At 46.2% G+C, this 19,026-nt stretch overlaps 4 protein-coding genes across 4 annotated transcripts; 2 read left to right on the top strand and 2 right to left on the bottom strand.

The window, feature by feature from the left end:
- Positions 1–597: 597 nt before the first annotated feature.
- On the bottom strand, positions 598–1,026 carry VTN00DRAFT_2741 (uncharacterized protein; the record flags this gene model as incomplete). The annotated part of the gene is made up of 3 exons (XM_069428987.1): positions 598–661; positions 719–858; positions 940–1,026. 3 exons carry the CDS (start codon positions 1,024–1,026, stop codon positions 598–600), a joined length of 291 nt encoding a protein of 96 aa, XP_069283787.1.
- Positions 1,027–2,595: 1,569 nt separating this feature from the next.
- VTN00DRAFT_2740 (uncharacterized protein) lies at positions 2,596–3,548 on the top strand (the record flags this gene model as incomplete). Its single annotated transcript, XM_069428986.1, has 3 exons — positions 2,596–2,778; positions 2,831–3,226; positions 3,282–3,548. 3 exons carry the CDS (start codon positions 2,596–2,598, stop codon positions 3,546–3,548), a joined length of 846 nt encoding a protein of 281 aa, XP_069283786.1.
- A 3,381-nt stretch (positions 3,549–6,929) lies between these two features.
- On the bottom strand, positions 6,930–7,129 carry VTN00DRAFT_2739 (uncharacterized protein; the record flags this gene model as incomplete). The annotated part of the gene is made up of 2 exons (XM_069428984.1): positions 6,930–7,015; positions 7,066–7,129. The coding sequence occupies 2 exons, from the start codon at positions 7,127–7,129 to the stop codon at positions 6,930–6,932; spliced, it is 150 nt and encodes a 49-aa protein (XP_069283785.1).
- Positions 7,130–16,361: 9,232 nt separating this feature from the next.
- VTN00DRAFT_2738 (uncharacterized protein) lies at positions 16,362–17,094 on the top strand (the record flags this gene model as incomplete). Its single annotated transcript, XM_069428983.1, has 2 exons — positions 16,362–16,804; positions 16,869–17,094. The coding sequence occupies 2 exons, from the start codon at positions 16,362–16,364 to the stop codon at positions 17,092–17,094; spliced, it is 669 nt and encodes a 222-aa protein (XP_069283784.1).
- Positions 17,095–19,026: the final 1,932 nt, after the last annotated feature.

Raw genomic sequence — 19,026 nt, 5'->3', positions numbered from 1 at the left:
AGCAAGCCAATGACTAGCTCGCAAGCATTACACGGTGTATGCTTTGCAGAGTGTGTACTAGTCCAGTGAGCTAATGCATGCTACTCATAGCATGCAATTAGTGGAGGTGATTTTCAAGCCCTGTACTTTACTTTTACTTTGCAACTATACATGCCCAATACTCAAATACAAGAACGCAAATGGTGTGTTGATTGTACTTTACTTCACGTGCAACTTGCTAGAGAGATAATAGCAAAATGTCTATACAGAAAGATAATACATAGACTAAGATACATATATTACACAAATTAGATAAAGAAAAGCAGTAAGTAACAGCTATTACAGGCGTATTAAAGTGCAGATTCCACAAGGACAAAAATTCAAGTTTGCGTAGGATGTCAGTGTATGACCGTATCTGTATTGCCAGGCACAGCTCACAATCTGAGTAGAAATGAAAGTGGTCTCGCCAGAGATGGAAGCTTCGAGTAATCAGACTCTCCTGCCAGGAAGAGAGGAGAGAAGGCATCTGTAGAATGGCCATAAGACCATAATCTCAGGCATCCCGCCTTAGAGCTTCCTGAATATTGTTTTGCCGAACATGTCAAGCCACTGAGAGATTCAGGTCCCAATCAGAGTCTCTGCATCAGAGAAGTTGTCTGGCTTTTTTCCGAAGACAACATATCTAGAACAAGTTGAGATGTTAGCCATAAGAATGAATTTTGCCTTGGGAAACCCATACCTCTCCCAGTATCCGGAGACTCTCATCTCCTGTAATTCCTTGCGAACACCAGCACAGAGGATCAGAACTTGATCTTTTGACGTTCCCAATTCCTTAGTCATCAGCTCGAGACTGAATCCTTCAAGACCCTTGGACCAGTTCTGGATCATCCATTCCACATACCTATCCACCTCTGGACTCCCAGTTCAGTACATCGGTATTGTGTACCTGCGTTCATTCACATTGATGAATACACGCTTTTCCAGATTCTCACAGTATTCCAAAGGAGTCTGGAAGCTCCTGCCATCTTTCTTAGCGGCTTCCTCCATTTTCTTCCACCAGGAACAGAAGACACTGTTCTCATCATCAAAGTCCGTATCCAGTCGCTGATTTCGAACCACCCTCCCTCAGCACAAGATCTAGAGGAACTAAGTTAGATTCAAATCCAATGGCTCATGTCAGAATCTTACTTATAAGCATCATCCACAAATCTTGCCAAGTCTGCAATACTGCCGGTCAAACCCACGCACATGAATAACGTCCATGTTCATATCCATATCCTTGTCTTTCATGCTATCAAGGAAATCATCAACCCGGAACAAACAGTTGCCTGGGACCCTGAGATATTGTCAGCAGCGCCACAGAGCAGTCAAAGGACCTCCCTTACCAGAGATGCTGTATTGGGCTCAAATCTATGCCAAGAACCTGCATTGTCCATCAGCTCTGTCTCCGAGGCAGCAATGTCTGGCAGCCACACCTGTCATCTTCCAACCCGGAGTCATAACCTCTTTCATCAACCTCAACCCATACACCTCTTCGTTGATAGCGGTAGTGTCGCTCCTATCAAGAACTCAACTAGCTGTCCCCAAGGGTGACAATGTTTGGCAGCCGCATCTGTTGTCTTGCAACGTGGACCAATTATCCTAAGGCAGGGGTCAGCACCAGGCACCAAGGACTTAGAAAGACTGTACCTGTTGTGATGTGGCTAGGTAGGGAATAGCCATTGTGAATATAAGGCCTCTACAGCTGGATATGCGCAGGCGGAATGGAAATTGCTTGACGAGGGGTTGAAGGCATCCGCAGGGGTTGATTGTTAACGAGCTGCAAGGCTCAAAAGATGGAAACAGACAAGTCGACACAATAATTCGGAATTGTGTCTCCAAATAAGACCGGCCGTCGGTGACCGTTTACTTTACATGACAGCCTCGCATATTTTGAAATTTGGGATCAATGAAGAACTGGGCAATTTTCAAGCCGATTTAGTTAAGCCAGATACAGTGTTCTTACTAGTGATTACGCAGGAGAGCGCATCAGCGAGTAGACCAATACTGATCGCTTCCTCAACCGATAGGACAAAATGTAACCCATTAATAGTAAGCGATCAAACTCACAGCTGAGCCGAGAGGGAGAAAAGACGCATCGCTGGGCTGATGGGGGAAAAAGGCGCATGGCTGGGATTGTGAGGAGAAAAGAAGCATTGCTAAGCATATGGAGGAAGAAAGAAACAAAACGTCTTACTACACATCGCTGGCTCCGCCGTCAGTCATTCTTTCAAGTCATCCATGAGGGTCACAAGACTCAACTCTCGCATCTTTTTTGATCAAGTATTTCACCTAATCCTCGCAGCTATGGAATATAACAAAGCCAAGAGACTTTGCGAGATGGCAGGATGCTGCGATGTTGCGGCCAAGTCTACCTTTCTAACAGCATTATGGCTGTACAGGTAACCATTCTCCTTTATTTACCAGACTTGCGGCGAAAAGAGGATTGCTGAGAGATGTGTCTGCTATTAGGGTCACTCCAATGCTCCTCGCCAACCGATCTTGCTGAGTCATCATGGAATTCGTGACCACGGCGGGGATGCCACGAGCTGATCACTCTGGACAAGACCATGGAAAATGCAGCACCTCTCTCGATTCACGATCCATCCAGCCGTCGTTGACGGGATCAGCCGAGACGTTCGGCAATATTTGAAGGAAGTTGCTTTCCAGTATGCGCCAGCTGACAAGGCCGTTGTGGAATCAACCGATTCCAAGTGGCAGAGTCATCTCCATTCCATTGCAGAGAAGTTGTTTGATGGTGTACGTACTCCTACTGCTAAAAGGGAATACGTATTGACCAGAAGACCACCAGGTTTCGGATGTCCGACTCATACAGTCTCGGAGTTGCGATGAAAAGCAAGTTACCTATCCACGCCCGGCATACCTCATTCCCCTTGTACTTGAAGGCCGAGGAACCTTGAACGATGTGCCGCTTGTCCTCGGGGACGGCATTTATGTCGACCAGGAATTCAGCCTTGCACAACAGGGTATATTCATAGTTGTCATACCGCCTCTTATGCGACTACGATGGGTGGATCCCTGCCTGTTCAATCTGGAACCCGGGGTCGAGGATCTCATTAACAAGTTGCGCGCGTGGTTGGAAAATGAGGCCTTTGCGGGTACTGATGATGGCAAGGGCATTGCGCAATCAACTCATCCCAAGCTGCAAGAGCGACTGGATGAGCTCTTCAGAGCCATTTTCCAAGGGGTATGTGCATATTTTATATCAAGAAGTTCATAGCCATATGTAACTATGATGCCAGGTTCTGCAATACAAACTGCTCCACATTCGGCACCGTGTCTGTCACCGCGACAGCACCCGACCGCTGTACTACATCCCTCTTCTGATCAAAGGCCATCCAACCGTGGGTGGGATCCCACTTGCGATCGGTAGCGGAGTCTACAGCAATCAAGAATGTATAATCGACCCAGACGCTGTTATTCTTGGCCTTATGCCCCCTCGAATGCGGATTCTGTGGAAGGAAAAAGGTCTGCGCTCGAACTCGGATTGGGATGGAGTGTCCTGCTGAAGATGTCGGCGATGCCAGGGGCAAATGGAACATCGTCGAAAAAGCTAAAGGATTCCAATTCTGCGAATTCTCCGTTCTGCGCCCCAGAGCGTTGGTCATTTTGGTCATACGCTTGGCCGACCATCGATGTTGGTTCCAAAGGGTTAAAGCATGGAGTGCAATATTCGGCTTCTTGATCTGCGTCCTCTGCGATTGGTTTAGACCACAGAAGGCTGGCTCTGCGGGAGGTCTGACTTACTATCGGTAAGTGGAAAGACGCTGGATCCTCTTAGCGGGAGCAATTCATCCATATCTTCAGCCTTTCTTTTCTTCGCTTTGCGAACTGGTTCCCCGGAAAACAAGTCACGGTGTTGCGCGACAAATGAAGCTTTGAACAAATGAGGAGGGCCTGGAATATGGATTGTCGGCAAGCCATCCTTAATAAGGTCTCCTCGTAGGCGTAAACGTGTGATGGCATCGGCTTCGTATCTGGCCGGATGATGCACTCTTTGATGTTGTAGTAGGTGGCGTACACACTCTTTGCAATATGGACAGAAATACTTTTCGCCTTTCTTCGTCGCGCGAAGAATTCCATGCCCAGTGATTGTCTGATGCTCATAGAGTTCTTTTGAAGCAGCAAAACCTCAGAGGCAGTCTCCACATACCAGCTGGGGTCCATATTGCTCTATTATTATAGTCAGATTCTTCTCCGTGATGCTGAGGTTCCCGTTCGCCGACTTGAGCTGCTTGTTTTTCAACCTGAGTTGCTCGATTGTAGACTTGAGTTGCTCAATCATAGACATGAGTTGTTCCCAACTCTCCCGTGTAGAACGGTCTGTCTCTCCAGCTTCTATGCTGCTCATCTTTACCCGGCACCACAGATGGACAAGAGCAGTTGACTTGGATAGAAGGCACAGCTTTCAAGGTTGACTAAACAATGGTGATAGATACAATGCTGATGGAAACAAAATATGCATGTGCAGGCTCACAGTTTCCGGGAGAGGCAACTGGGCTCACACCCACCAACATGTCTTTCTCCCAATCAGCCCAGCTGCAGGGCTGATACACCTTCAAGACCAATCAGTTCTTCCCAGTGATGCATATCTGGCCCCATCAATTCATCAATGTGTTGTCCCCTTTTCCCATGCGTCTTTTACCCCCATCAGCCCAGTGATGCGTCTTTTTCCCCCATCAGCTCAGCAATGTAGGTCTTTTCCCCATTGGGCTTGGCCGTGCATCTTTCTCCACACCCCAGCTTATGTGCCTTCCGGTCCAATTAGTCCTTGGATTGTGATGTATCCTAACTTGAGAAAATCCATTCAGTTGTTGCCCATAAGAAACTACCAGTCGCCAATAGCAGCATCTCAGGCAATTGACCCCAATAGGCCACACTAACCCCCAGCCAAGGATCTCCTGCAAGAGAGGCATGACTAGATTCAAGATGCCCAGGTCGATCAGCAGAGCATCAATGCCAGACACATCCCCAAATTCAATGCTGTCAGGAGTGACCTTGCCTACAGAAACTTGCTACAGCAAGTCAAGTAAGTAGTTCCTGCTAGTGTTGAGCATGTCAATTCAGGTTTCATTTTAGATGGAGAAGGGGACAGTCAAAGGGAATATGGACCTCTTAGATTTGAATTACCCAGTAGAGGTGACCGGATATTCAACTTTCTGGCAGACATACTGCAGGGAACATCTTTTGTTTTTGGCTATGTTAAGAGCCTTTGTATATGAGATCGCACGTGTATATGGAAGCGCGACAAATCTCTGACCAGAGCTCATTATCATCAGATTTGCTAAAGGAGAGGCTACTATTTTGTTTGGCTTCATTAAGGGTCACCTGTCATAGCTGCTGGTAAGCAGAAAAGGCCAGGAAGAGGATGATCAGATACCATAAACTCACGATGTTTCTCACTCAGACTCCCTTGAACAACTAGAGCCTGGCACTAGAGCCATAGGGACTGGATGATCCAAAGCATAATAGATTGTGTGAGGTAATGGCATAGCATTTAGCTTAGGGAGTCAGCAAAGTCTCCCATCCTCATTTAAGGGAGAGTTGACTATCCAATTTTCCCTTTCTATAGTCTGTCTCCATGCTCACTCAAAAGCTGCTACTCTCCTCTCACAACTGTGATGTGTCTCTCCTTTTTTATTTATACTAAGGACCTGAAAAGGGCAACTTTCTGACCGCTTGAGGCCAAAGAACCTTGCACAGAACTGCAAGTATTGGATCCTACACTCCTTTACACTGTCTGTCCTTACACAGCCATCTGAAAACCCCAATGCAGCAGCATCCCATGAAAATCCAAAGCATTCTGAATCCTCCAGAGATATCTGACTCAGCAACAATATCTTCTTTTGCCAAACAACATTTGTTACCTGAGACTCATTCAAGAACGCGATATCTCCATGCAAGTCTGCCGTTCCAGAATCATCAAGCAAACTCAGACCTTGCACCAAACCAAAGCTCACATGTTTCCTGTGTCTGTCACTCTGGTCATGGCCAGTTTAGTGAGTCTCCATCTCTTCCTATTCTCCAAACGGTGCAGCTGCAATGCCTTCCTCCAAGAACAGAGCAAAATATCTTGACTATAACCCGGAACAGAGGTTCGGAATACATTGTGGCAAATACAGCCGTCCAAGGTTGCAGCCAAGGTCTTCATGTCCTTCAAGGCATGATTCCCATTGATACACAGTCCGGCTCTAGGAAACAGGATGAAAAGTGAAAAAAAGATAGACGTGCGGCTGAGAGATACCGACTCAGAAAAAAAATTGAGTCTCTAGAAGAGCAATTGCGCACCCTGGCTCAAGACAGAGACTACTATCGAGATCTCTATTTGAGTCTTATCAATCAGCTGTCCTTTGGTACAATAAAGTCCGATCACTCCAATCAACAATGATGTACGGAGCTCAAAGTCTTCAGTGGATAGTTACCTATTCTCAAATGGACGATTCTAGTTTGAGAACCGCCGCGATTAGATTTCAAAGAGAGTTCCCGCTGCTTCTATCCCCTTGTCCATACTCTGGTAAATGCAGGATGCAAATGGCACAGTACCTACATGTCCCTGTGACTGCAGCTAGAAAGAGCTTGCTACAACCTTGGCTCTCTGTAAGAGTGTGTATGGTGAGTTTGGATTTCCTGCTCTCTCTTTCAACATAATCCCAGCCTGCGTGCCTTCCAGTAGTCTAGAGGGAACCGAGATAGAGCCACCTCTATAGGTTAGCGGACAGTACAAGGCGCAGCCTTTCCGCTGCTCAGCTCCAGTACGCAAGCCTTCTGTTCCTGTCAGAGGTTCCCATTCTGCGTCTCCCCATCTTCTCTGAGCTTCCCCAACGACTCGGCACAGATTACCACCGCATTGTAGGAGGAAAGCAATGCCGTGAACAGATTCCATCAGCTCACTAAACAACTGCTGAAGCCTCCAAGAACTTGCTTCCAGTATGAAATCTGGACCTTCGCATCGTCGAATCTGAAAGGTCTCTCGGGACTGATTAAAAATGAGTATGGTTCCAGTGTCTTTGAAGTGGCTGAACATACCTCGGCCCTTTTTCGACTGAGTAGATCTATGGCAGTCACTAGATGACTTGGCAGAGCGTCGCATATTGCTTGAAATTTGGAGCGAAACATCCTTGCCTCACAAGATCGGCTGGACAGAAGCACTTGCAGCTTGGTCGAGATTGAAATTAAGGCGACTATCTTGAACGGGCGATTCTTACAAGGCAGCGGAAATACTGAGTCTTTATAGACCGTTTTCTTGTGATCCCTGGCAAGGCCGGTGCCTTAGCGAAAGTGTAGCATGTCCTCAGCGCTGCGATAGACTTTTGTCTAAGTTGAGAAAATACAGATGCTAGATTACCCTGGCTGGCTCCTCAGGTGGCCATGGGTGGTCTCGGCAGGTAGTAGCAACTCAGATTATTGAAAAACGGTCATAGAGGCACGAGCTACAATTAACACCTTGGTAAGACACAGCAGAAATTCGCAGACCAGCACATGAAGAATTAGCTGTGGTTGTCTATGTCCACATAATTTACCACAAGGGGTTTGCAAAGTAGAGACATATTTGCTCAGCATTAGGGCTGATCACTCTGGAAGTTACCCAACCCTTCCGGCCAGAATGTGCACAATTCCAGCTGTAAGAGATGCTAAAGACCCAGGAGCTTCTTGGTGATGATCCCTGCCCCAACGGCAACCATCGAATTGGCTGTCAAAAAAGCAGCAATCCTTAGCTAAGTATCCTGATCCTGCCATCTTACTTCATTGGCCAATTCATCAAGCCGCTCCTGTCCATTTTTCATACATCTCACTTGCTTCCATGTGGCAACGCATCTTCTGTTCTCATTATTGATCTGGAAGTCGCCCGCTACGAGCATCGGTTCAAGAATTTCGCGGCGAAAGGGTATCACGTAGAGAATTCCATAGACAGTAACAGCCTGCATCAATGCATGTTTACGAACGAGTTATCCTGCATAATGTTTACGGCGGAATAGCTCAATGTTACGCTTAATACAAATTACCGCCAAGTCAATCAGTATCACCGAAAGCCTTGCAGGCTGATATTAGGATTAGAAAGGCAATAGTTCTGTTGTGAACTTGATTTAGAGAATTTTCCGTCTACTTGATATGCCTGCCTGAGCAAGCTAGTAAAGAGGATAATATGACCGGAACTCACTGCAGTTGGCAGAGCATTGCATACTGACATACCTGTTATATTGTTACAAAACAAGTGTAGCTGGGAGCTGCTTTGGAAGAGCTTGTTCTGCATCTTGATGGGTCCGATTTACCCAAGATTTGGCAGGAATTTCTCAAGCGCTTCCCTGCCGCCATTCTGACAAATCAAGTCATCATAAGAAAACCAAACTGTTTTACAACTGCCGAACTTTTCAACCACTGTTTCTATCTTCGCCCGCGTCAGCTTCATTTTCTCAGGGTAATAGACTGATATCACACGTATGATTCTTTCTGAAGACAGTGTGAGCATCTCCTGAACCTATGATAGGTCAGATCCAGTCTGCGGAAATAATTTAGTTTTTCGACTTACGTCGCTATGTCTAGATGCCCCACAGGAGAGGATTTCAATCCCAGAGTAGTGTGTAACTCTCCCGTGTCTGTCGCATGGATGGACTTGTGGCGGGATGGGAGGCATATGGGTTTCAAGAAGCACCGTTTGATCAGAGTCTCTAGAATCATGAGTTGTCGTTGATTGGCTTCTCAAGACATGTATCGATAGAGAGCGAAAGATCCGCTTCAGCCACATCGAAAGAGGGCTAAAGCAATCCATGACACGAATCCTCGCTGAACCAGGCGGGATGCGGCACAATTGGCCTACAAGACCATTCATAGGGAGTTAGCTGTATGCCTGCCATGAAGGAATTATGCAGAAACTCTTCTGAATGACACTGAGGCAGGGTGTTTTAGGAGACAAATTACCGTACCCAAAGTGGAATATGTAAGACAGCAACACCACTCCAACGTAGCTCCAAAGGAATAGGCGCAATGATAAGGATGATCAAGGCTAGCCGGCCCGAATCGAAATGAGGCAACCTTTGAGCGACGCATTTTTTTTATACTTGATTTCAGTCCCGAATCTCGGTTTGAATCGATCATCGTAATCGTTTTTCAGTTGCGTATACATGGAAAGTTTTAAGAGAGGTTGAGGTATACAACCGGTCTGCGGAGTCTAAGGGAGCACTATTCCACTTTTGTAAAATATGTTCCGCAGCGGAACATGTTTTATAGAAGTGGAAGAGCGCTCAGTTGCTTGGCGGTGCCCATAGCGCAAGGACTAAACCAATGAGGTCGCCTCGGAAGCAATTATCCAGCAGCCCTAATGGCTAGTGGTGTCTTTTGCTTGCTGGTTCGATTCATTCTCTGGTGTCAGCCGAATATTACCACTATACCCTAGTGGTATACCAAAAGACCTACCAGCCTATTCAGCACACGCCGATTTAGGCATCTCGAAGGTTATAATCCTGCAATAAAGGGATCATACTGTCTATACCTGAAACCACCTATTTTCCTTTGTTATTTCACGAAAATGTCTCGGGATCATTAAATAAAGAAGTATTCGGAAGGTCTTAACCCCTAAGTCCGTAAATAGTGGCCAGATAGTTAGGTAGATTGGAAGAATCAGAGCTTTCATCATCATACCTTCGGATTACGAGGTTCGCGCAGTCTGACATCTGGTTTCCCCTGGCATCTCTAATATTGGGTGTGTACAGCGTTGATGTAAAGACAAGGTCTTCCATGTCTGGTAACAATTGAAATGGAGAAAGACGAAGTTAACTGATTCACTTTAATCTTGTGGAGCTCGAGCGACTTGTGCGTGCGGCCGGTGATAATGTTTGTAACGTCCTCCACGCGAAGGCTGGGTTATACTCTAATTTAGATGGCTTGACCAGGAAATCGGTAATCACTTGAAAAGAATTCTGGAATCACCGGATCAACTCGCATCGCTTCATAAGGCCTTCGTGGAAAAGCTTCGAAAGCTGCCGCGAGATATCATCCCCAAACAGTGCAATGGTCGTGTTCTTACTGCAGGGCTATAGCTAGAGCGCTTTCGGAATAGTTATTCTGCGCAGAACAACTATTCCAAAACAGGTTTAGTTTTGTGCCAATTCAAGGCCGTGACAGCCTCTGCGACGAGGGTGGCGATGCTACCGGCGTCGATCCCGCCGAGGACGGACCAAGGGCCTTATCGGCGGCCGGGGTGCCTGATCGGAGTACTACATGGTGGTCTACGGGTCTGGAAAATGAAAGCAACACATTTTCTACTATGAAGTGGGCACTGTTGAGGGACATATATTGGTTTTAGCGAGTGCGTTGGAGGCTTCTCGTTCTGGAAAGGTCATGAAATGGAAATACGACAACACAACATGTACAGTGGCTACAGGTCAGCTGGCCCACATCTTTCTGGAAGCTGCAATTGTTGGGTAATGGCAGTACATTTGACACTTCCTGAGAAGTCTTCTTCTGTGGACATAGTTACAAGATACACAAAATTCTTGTGTTACTTCATTCACAATTAGAGTTCTGTATCAGATCTTCTAAATCCAGCACATAAAAGTCCTAAGGCCACCCCATCAATGTACTTTGTTCTCCAAGGCCTTCACTGTGGTTTCCTTTTTGCACAAAAAGCCTGTTCTTCTGCTTCCCTTTTGCAGTCGCCTAATCATCCCATATTAATTCATCTGACTTGTAAATCCGGTTACTCCGAATCAACACTCACCACAGAGACCCTGGATTTCCTTGATAGTGAAAGTTAGTACAGAAGGAGTGCTTTGAACTGTAAGAAAACCCACCAACTCTTCCACAACATTTGGAGGGCATCTCTTTGCAGTAAGACCTGCATCGTAATAAGCGGTGCACCAGTAGAGAAGCTGGTATATCCAATATATACAGTTGTATGTGAGCATTCTATGGTCACACATATTTAGGATGTCAACAGGTTTCTGGTAAGGTATGTTGAATATGATCTTCAATAGATCTATTACAACAAGCACCCCGAATGCAAAAGCAGTACAAGGCAAATAGCTTTATCCTGTATCTCCCTTGTAGTAATGCTTTCTTTATACAGCTGGCACATCTACTCCAGGATAACAGCTCGGCGTGCCTGGAGGTCGCTTTAGAAACCCACCAGGCAAGGCAAGATTCCTGTATAATACTACGGTCCTTTGGTAGCTATCCTCTACTAATTCCGCGGTTAGATTGATTGTCAACCTCTTTCTCCTCATTAGCAATTGGTTTACATAGATTACACCGGCATACAGCTACGCAGGAATGTTACCAGATCTTGGCTGTATGGGCAATTGTCTCAAGACGGCACAGACCACTAGTTTGACACCTGGCTCTCTCCTATCATTCTAAGGCCCACATGCCTTTTAAGAGCAGCTCATCACCACTGTGCGAGCGTGATTCACCCAATGGGTTGACCTCTTGCGGGCCTAGTCTTGATAGCGTCCAAGCATCAAGGCTCAACTGTACGTGAAGTGGGTTGGTCCAGCGCTGCCACTAGTACCAGCTGTTACATTAGCTTTGTCGGGAAAGCAAAGTTGCGCCGCGCCAAAAAGATTCTACAGAAGCGGAATAGCGGCCGGCAGGTTAATATGAGAAGCATACAGACGATCCGGCGCACAGTCACACTGCCAAAGGAGCAATTGGGAAGGCGTGCCGCTAACTTTGTTTAACGTGCTGACCCGCCATCCACCCCAGTTGCACGCTAGCCAGATTAGGTGTAGTTCATACCCCCCTGGAAGACCATAAGTGGCTCATATCCTCCGCCCCGCTCCCGTCTTCCCCAACTGGCAGACTGTATGTGTTTGACAAGAGAGATGGCAGCCCCAGTCAGGGGTATGACCCTCATGCAGTCTCCCAGGGTCTGTGGTTCTCAGCCATCTCTTACATATCTTGGCTCTGTAATACATCCCTCATACATGTATTTCTGCGTTTCGGACATGGGATTGACCCAGCTAGTAAGAGGTATTCAGGCCTAACCACATCCATCTGAAACTTAATCCCACATACAGTAATAGCTGACTTTCCCAAAGCAGATCAGAATATGCAGCAAAGTCTTGTATTTCTGTTACCATTCTGTACAGAGTGTCAAGCTCTGACACTTAGTGGAATCTACTTACCTCCATGGCTTTGTAGGGATAGGTACCTACGCACAGATAGCTTCCTGGTATTTAAGATTGAGGAACTCCTTGGATTAAACTCATCCAGGTTCCCTGATCTTAGTTCAGCCTGTTCTATCAGATAGCAGGCAAACTACTCAGAAAATACTAAGTAAGTACAAGACTTTATTATGATGCAGTTGTTTTCTAACATGCAAACCCTGGCGTATAGGCTGTTCACCAAGTTCCACAGGAAGCTACAAGAGACATGGGTTTAGGTATTTCATCAAATTACCTAAAGGACAAGTATTTTCTAAGGTATGGACGCATTTTGCCGGTACTCTGCACCTGTATGCTGACTCGGCAAAGCGACGATTACATTGAACAGATTGGTCGGTTATACAAAGTTGCCCAGTTACATGGTGTGGATGGCGAATATACTCAACAGCTCCACAATCTCCTCGCAGAGATGGTGCTCAGTATTGTTGAATTGCCCAATGGATCGTGGGAATTAGTTTTCCCCAATGACTCAAATTTGGATCAAAAAATCTGCAGCAAACTTCCTGGTTGTTATCTGACATATAATGACCCTTTCCTACCTGACCAAATGGGTCTGGATTCCTGGCCCCGAAAGTCAGCGATGTGGCTATCCAAATACTGGTTTAATCAGCGGGTTGGGAGGATTATCCAAGAGGGCTGCGAGGTGACTACTGCTTTCTATCTGTACCTTGCACGGAGTGCAGACTTGCGAGAACACCTTTAAATTTCTGAGACCTGTTTTGTATATCTAGAACCCTAAAAAAATGTATCTACCTTCCAAGATAGCCCACGCTACATAATAGCCATATGCTGTGGCGTTGAATGTGCACGTTCTTGATGTACCTAAGTGTCACCGATGCTTGCAGTCCGAGATAATCCACCTATGTAAGTTACCGCCCCCGGAGACAGTGAGGTGCATGCGCGGGCATCTCAGGACAGCATGCATGAGTCCCAACTCACATCTAGATTCCTGTAAATGTAAATACCTCTCTCCTTTTTGCTACATTTCAGTGTCAATTGATTCTGCCATCTATGATTCCTTTACAAAGTTCGATTATCTCGATTCGCTTTTGGAGATTGCTGTGGTCATGGTAAATCTCGAGATCTTTATTGCTGTTTATGAGCACGATGGCCCTGGTAATTCTGGTTTTAGTAGAAAGCGCCACGCGAGCATCTCGATTTCTAGAGGAGGTAAGTTTGATGTCTACCATGTGAGATATATGCCATATGGTCTTGACTTAACGTTCCACTGCGATCGGGGTTTTCCTGATCCCCGGGAAAAAAGCGCGAGATTGCTCTCCATGGAAGTGTTTGCCGATCTCCGAGGATAAATATTCGAAAATAGAGCCTGCTTTATGCAAGGTGTCTATTAAGAATAGTGCTCAGGAGTGGGTTAAAGACGCCTTAGACAAGATGGTAGAAAACGAAATTATCAGCCATACAGACCGGGAGAAAGGAGTCGCAAAGTTACTCAAAGCAATTTTGTTGCCTTTTACAACAAGGACTCCAAATGCAAAAGCAGTATACGGCAAATAATTCTATGTCCTGTCTTTCCCTTGTGGTAGGGGTTTTCTTTATCACAACTGACACATCTATCCCCACAGGATCAGCAGCCGAGCGTGCCTGAAGATAGCTTTAGAAACCACTTAGCGAGGTAACACTCCTGTATAATATTACAGTCCTTCACTAGCCATCCTCTACTGATTCAGCAGTCAGGTTGGCTAGGTATCAATCGCTGATCTCTCTCTGTTTGACTTCCAATTGGTTTACATAAATTACGCCGGCGGTACAGATATGCAGTCAGAATGATTCCCAGATCTTCCATATGGGGAATTGTGTGCCATTCCTTACTTTTCTCCACATCTGCGCCACTTAATTATGGTCTACTTATCCTCTGAGATCTTGGCAGGCAAATCCTCTCCTGTGCAATACGTTAGATTGCGTCTACCTCAGCTTATTGTTGTTTGTTGCTTCTCAGACCTTTGAGAAGTAATGTCAAAAACACATTTCCGGTATGTACACTATCCCTACACGAAGATACAGGTAAGCATGATTACCATGAAGTCCAAGCTAATTGAGAATCCAACACCTTCACTGACACTTGCTTGGAAGGCTTGTGAGAAATGTCGGCGGAGGAAAGTCAAATGTGATGGGGAAGAACTGTGTGGGCACTGCCGGACAAGTGGATCAAACTGTACTTATAAAGATGCTAGTACAAGAAAGTCAGCACTCCAACTGAGTACAGTGGCTTGTACACTGACAGGAACAGCAGGGGAAAAAGCAGTCATAATGTCTATGAGCCTGTCTCAAGTTTGGAAGACAGGGTGAATCAGATGCTGTCTGATCAGAAGCAACAAAGTGCTACACTCAAAGTTCTGGCATATACTTCTGTTGTGCCCGAGCCCTTAGTGGAAGAACCCCCCAATGGAGAGATCAGAGGTGAGCAGCAGCCAAAGGATGCGAACAAGTCTCTCTTTCTAAGATTGAAACTGCAGATGAGGATGATGGAGAACTCTCAATTCTGGTGGAACACACAACAGCAGCTCATAAGTTGCTTTTATGGCCTTCAGTACAGAGACTGTTGGGTTCACAGACATTTGATGAGGACTATGTGATGCAGCTGGAGGAGGAATGTGGCCTGATTTGAGTCTACGGACGAGGTGAGGGCGACAACCAATGTGATTATCCTGGGAGCGCATCTGCAAGCTCTGCCAGCCCTGACCAAGAAGAGGATTACCCACAGAGTGCGTCCCCCAATTTGTCTTGGCCTACAGGGCTTCCGTCAACATCGGTGTACCAACCTCGAGGATGTGTGGGTGGCCTGGACGAATTTGGGCAGTTGAATACGGACCCTGATACAGTGCGTCGGCATCACAAGAGCTATCTGCAGCACATTCATATCCTCCATCCTTTTATAGACGAGGACGGTCTTGAGAAGAACATTGATAAGTTTATTAGGATATACAGCCCTCAGAAAAAACCTCATGTCAGGTCCCATATGCCAGGCAGCGCAGGTGAGCCGCCACAGGGCGCAAAACAAAAGTGTTCTTTCAAAACATTGCATGCTGTTGGGTTTGACATGCAGTCTTCCCCTGTCTCCCACCCAGAGAGAATAGGGGTTACACCACAGCAGATTGAGAGATCCATTGATAATGCCATAGTCCTTTTGGTTCTTGCGCTGGGGTGTATTTGTGAGTGGAGGGACAAGCTGTTGCCAGGCCCAGTCAAAGACTGTCCGCTAGAATACCAGGCCACCTCAGCTCCCCATAATGTTGGATTGTCTCAGGCAGTATTAGAGTCGGCCATGCAGTCACCTGGTGGCTTTTATTCCCTAGTGAATCAATCATTTCCGTCTCCAACAGGAGGCGACAGCAGGAGTATGGCGGGCCGGTCCATCACAGGTGCAGGGTGGCATCCAGAGGGATCCGAGTTTTCTCAGCCAAGGAATATGGATGTTATTCCTGGATTTGCTTATTACGCATATGCTACTGATATTCTGGGGAATCTGCAGGGTGGAAACAGCCTTTTTCACATTCAAGCAGCCCTCTTGGCAGGGTTGTATATGGGCCAGCTGGTACACCCATTTCAAAGTCACAGTTGGATCTCCCAAGCTTCTAGAGCGTGTCAAGTGCTTGTTCAATTGTAAGTTCAGGCCAAACTGCCAGTGTGCTTACTATTCTAACATCCACCTTAGGAAACAATACAGAGAGATGCAAGATGGCCTGATGAAAGATCTGTGTAATTTTGCATACTGGACATGTCTTCAGCTTAAAAGGTGAGCTGCAGCCGGACCTGTGTTATAACACTGAGTGGGAATATTAAGATCTGTTAGTGATATTCTTGCAGAGCTTGATCTCCTGGCAAGCGGCATATCCTGTTTGGACAATCACATTCCATTGCCCAAGGGAGTTTTTATGCTTAAACTCCCCAACAAGATTCATGCACCAAGTACCATAATGATGTTTCACTATTCAGCTCAGATTCACCTGAGGAAGGTCCTGAATTGTGTTCACACTGACCTCTACAAAGCTGGGAGTAAGCATGCTTTGTGTCACCCACTTTAGAGTCCAGTCCTGACATTTGATTTTCTGTTCTGCAGAGGATGGGCAAACCAGATGGTCATTGTCTGTACAGGAAGTCCTCAGCATAAACCTCAAGCTATGGAGAAGTAGCCTTCCTGATTTCATGAAATGGAGGGACACAGATCCGCCGTCCAGTGATATCAACACTGCCCACATGTGTGCCAAATACTACAGTGCACGGTACATCATCCATCAGCCTCTTCTCTACCACGCACTTCATTCTGTCAGTCAAAATGCACAAGGTGCCGCAGTGGACACTCCCACAGCCTCAAATGTTGTGTCAGGAATGAAGTCACAGCAGGCATCCCCATCAATGCCGCACAGTCAGCGTGCGCCTAGCATGGCACAATGGTCTAGCAACATGGGCCCGCCTGGTCGAAACCCGGCCCAACCGCCAAGCTGGCCGGGGCCTACATATAGAGAGCTCACACCAAAGCTGCAGAGGGCCTGCAAGATATGCATCAACTCCGCGATCTTGAGTACAGAAGCTTTTGACAGCATCAAGGGCCGACCTGTGGTGACAAACATCTTTGGCACTGCTCATGCGTAAGTGATGCACCAAGGTCTCCCTGTGGGAGTCCCCGCTAACTATTGATACCTGCTTTTACAGACAATTTGGAAACATGCTAGTCCTATCAGCCACCTACATGTTGAGCCTCTCCGAACTTGTCGACCGAGGCGTTCTCCGCCGGCTCCTCAGCCGGACCATCAATTTCTTGCTAAAGAGTAAGAACATCTCTCCAAGCTTGCGGAAAGACGCGGATATTTTGACCGAAATTTACTCCAAGATCTTTGGAGAGTCTCCTAACAGTAGTTTCGCGTCAAATGAGATGTAATATGCTTATAATAAGCCCCGTCTCCTTTGTACATTGGTCACCTATGCTTGGACCAGGCTAGTTCTATCTATGTTGCTACTCCAGTCACCTTTTCTGTTACCCAAGAATCAACCCTGTCTACTCTGACATTTTGAATAAAGAGATTGCAAGATTGGGACTGCAGCTCAAAGAACAATAACTTCCAAATAGTCGAGCTGGATGGCGAAGAGGACTAGAGTAACGACGGTCCCGGCTGACCTTCACTTCGGGCATTTTCCCTTCCCGGACAACAGATCAGGATGGGGTAATTGACTTCGGATACCCGCCTCACTGGAGCAAGTGCTACCCCCGTACGTCGTGGCCTCAAAGTAGTAGCCCTACAGACACCGGCTGCCTTGTCTCACGCGATGGAGGACGCACCGAGTACGCCTTCGAAAGATCCCTCGGGCGGTAGATGGAATTGATAGGTAAGAGAGCTGCAATGTTGTAAGGATCCTGCTGACTGATTAGATCTCAATTTGAGGATATTGGATTTCATTTAGATTCGAAGGAAGCTACTTTCACAGTGTAAGTAGTAAAACATATTTATTATCAGCATGCTCTGACGAGCCATAGGAGTTTCAGGACAAATGTCCGTGGACAAGCTGTTCCCCCATACGGTGGGTCTCAACACGAGCTGAGAAATTTGCGCGGGAATTCATGGTCGAGGCCCTAGGAAAGTTTCTTATTAGTGCTCTCTTTGAGGTCAACAGAGATGTTGGCCTCTCTATTCCGTACAATATAAAACTCTATACGAGCCTGTTGTCGAAAGAATGCACCTGAAACTCCAGAGCAAAGCTAAGCAGGAGGCTAGAGATTTTGTAAAGGGCTACTGTGAATCAGCAGGGATTTCTCATATTGAAGACAGAATGTTTCTACTTGATGTTGTAGAACAAGTTTTGTTCCTTGCCTGGCGCACAATTCTGGTTGTGTAGACAGGAAAAGAGTCTGAATGGAGCTTTGAGAGATACTTTATTATAATCTGTTTATTACAATTCAGATATATGTATATTTACATAAGTACAAAGCTTGAAAATTTCCTTCACTAATGCTATAACACAGAGGTCCATGCATTAGTCTTCCAAACTAATGCATACACCTTGTAATGCCAGCTGGTTAACCCCTGAGGCCCAGTTCAAATATCAGCTCTATTTTCAGCCTCGTCAGCAATGCACATAAGTCCAAGGTTCTAGATAACAAAAGACCTGATTGACAGGAGCTAACTGTCGGTTTGGTTATATGGACATACCACATCTTGGAGATCGGAAGCCTCAGGGCTTAGTCCCTGATAAAGCTGCCAGCTGAGGAAAGTCCATTTATAAATATGGCATTCCTTCCAGGCTTTCCTTGCCTCCTTTGACCTGCAACTCTTCTCCGTCTCTTTAGAGAACGGCCAGATAAAGCAAGACTTGTGCCAATTTCCAAGTTTCCAGGTGTCCAGCATCTGATTGTATTCAACCATGACTTTGAAGCCAAGAGCACATGATATGTTTGAGAAGCTCCATCCATCCCTACCACTCATTGTTGGTTTATACTTTGTTCTAGCTTGTATTTTCAGTGCCATAAACAGGAAAAGAAAGCAAGAGTGTCCCTCTCAGGCAGGCCTATGGAAAACCATTTTCTGGTTGATGCTCACAATTCTTGCCACACATGTAAGGGATTTACTTATGTTAGATAAAGCTGCACAGGCAAGACAGTTGCAATTTTGTTAATTTAATATTCTGCAGGGCACTGATTCTGTGATCCTGATATATAAGTTGTTTTCCAACAGCCAGGTGCTGGGTTGTCAGGATAGCATTGTGAGCGCAGCCCCATCAACACACAGCTTTAACCAAATATTTGGATAAAAGCTAACATTTATAATGGCAGGTGTTTTGCTTGGGGTCTATCCTGCTTTGGTTGACATTAATTCTT

Source organism: Thermoascus crustaceus, assembly GCF_041956765.1.
Source record: "Thermoascus crustaceus strain CBS 181.67 unplaced genomic scaffold VTN00scaffold_10, whole genome shotgun sequence".
NCBI classification, from domain to species: Eukaryota; Fungi; Ascomycota; class Eurotiomycetes; order Eurotiales; family Thermoascaceae; genus Thermoascus; species Thermoascus crustaceus.
The sequence above is the reverse complement of the archived record's forward strand: the minus strand, read 5'-3'. Positions and strand labels throughout refer to the sequence as shown.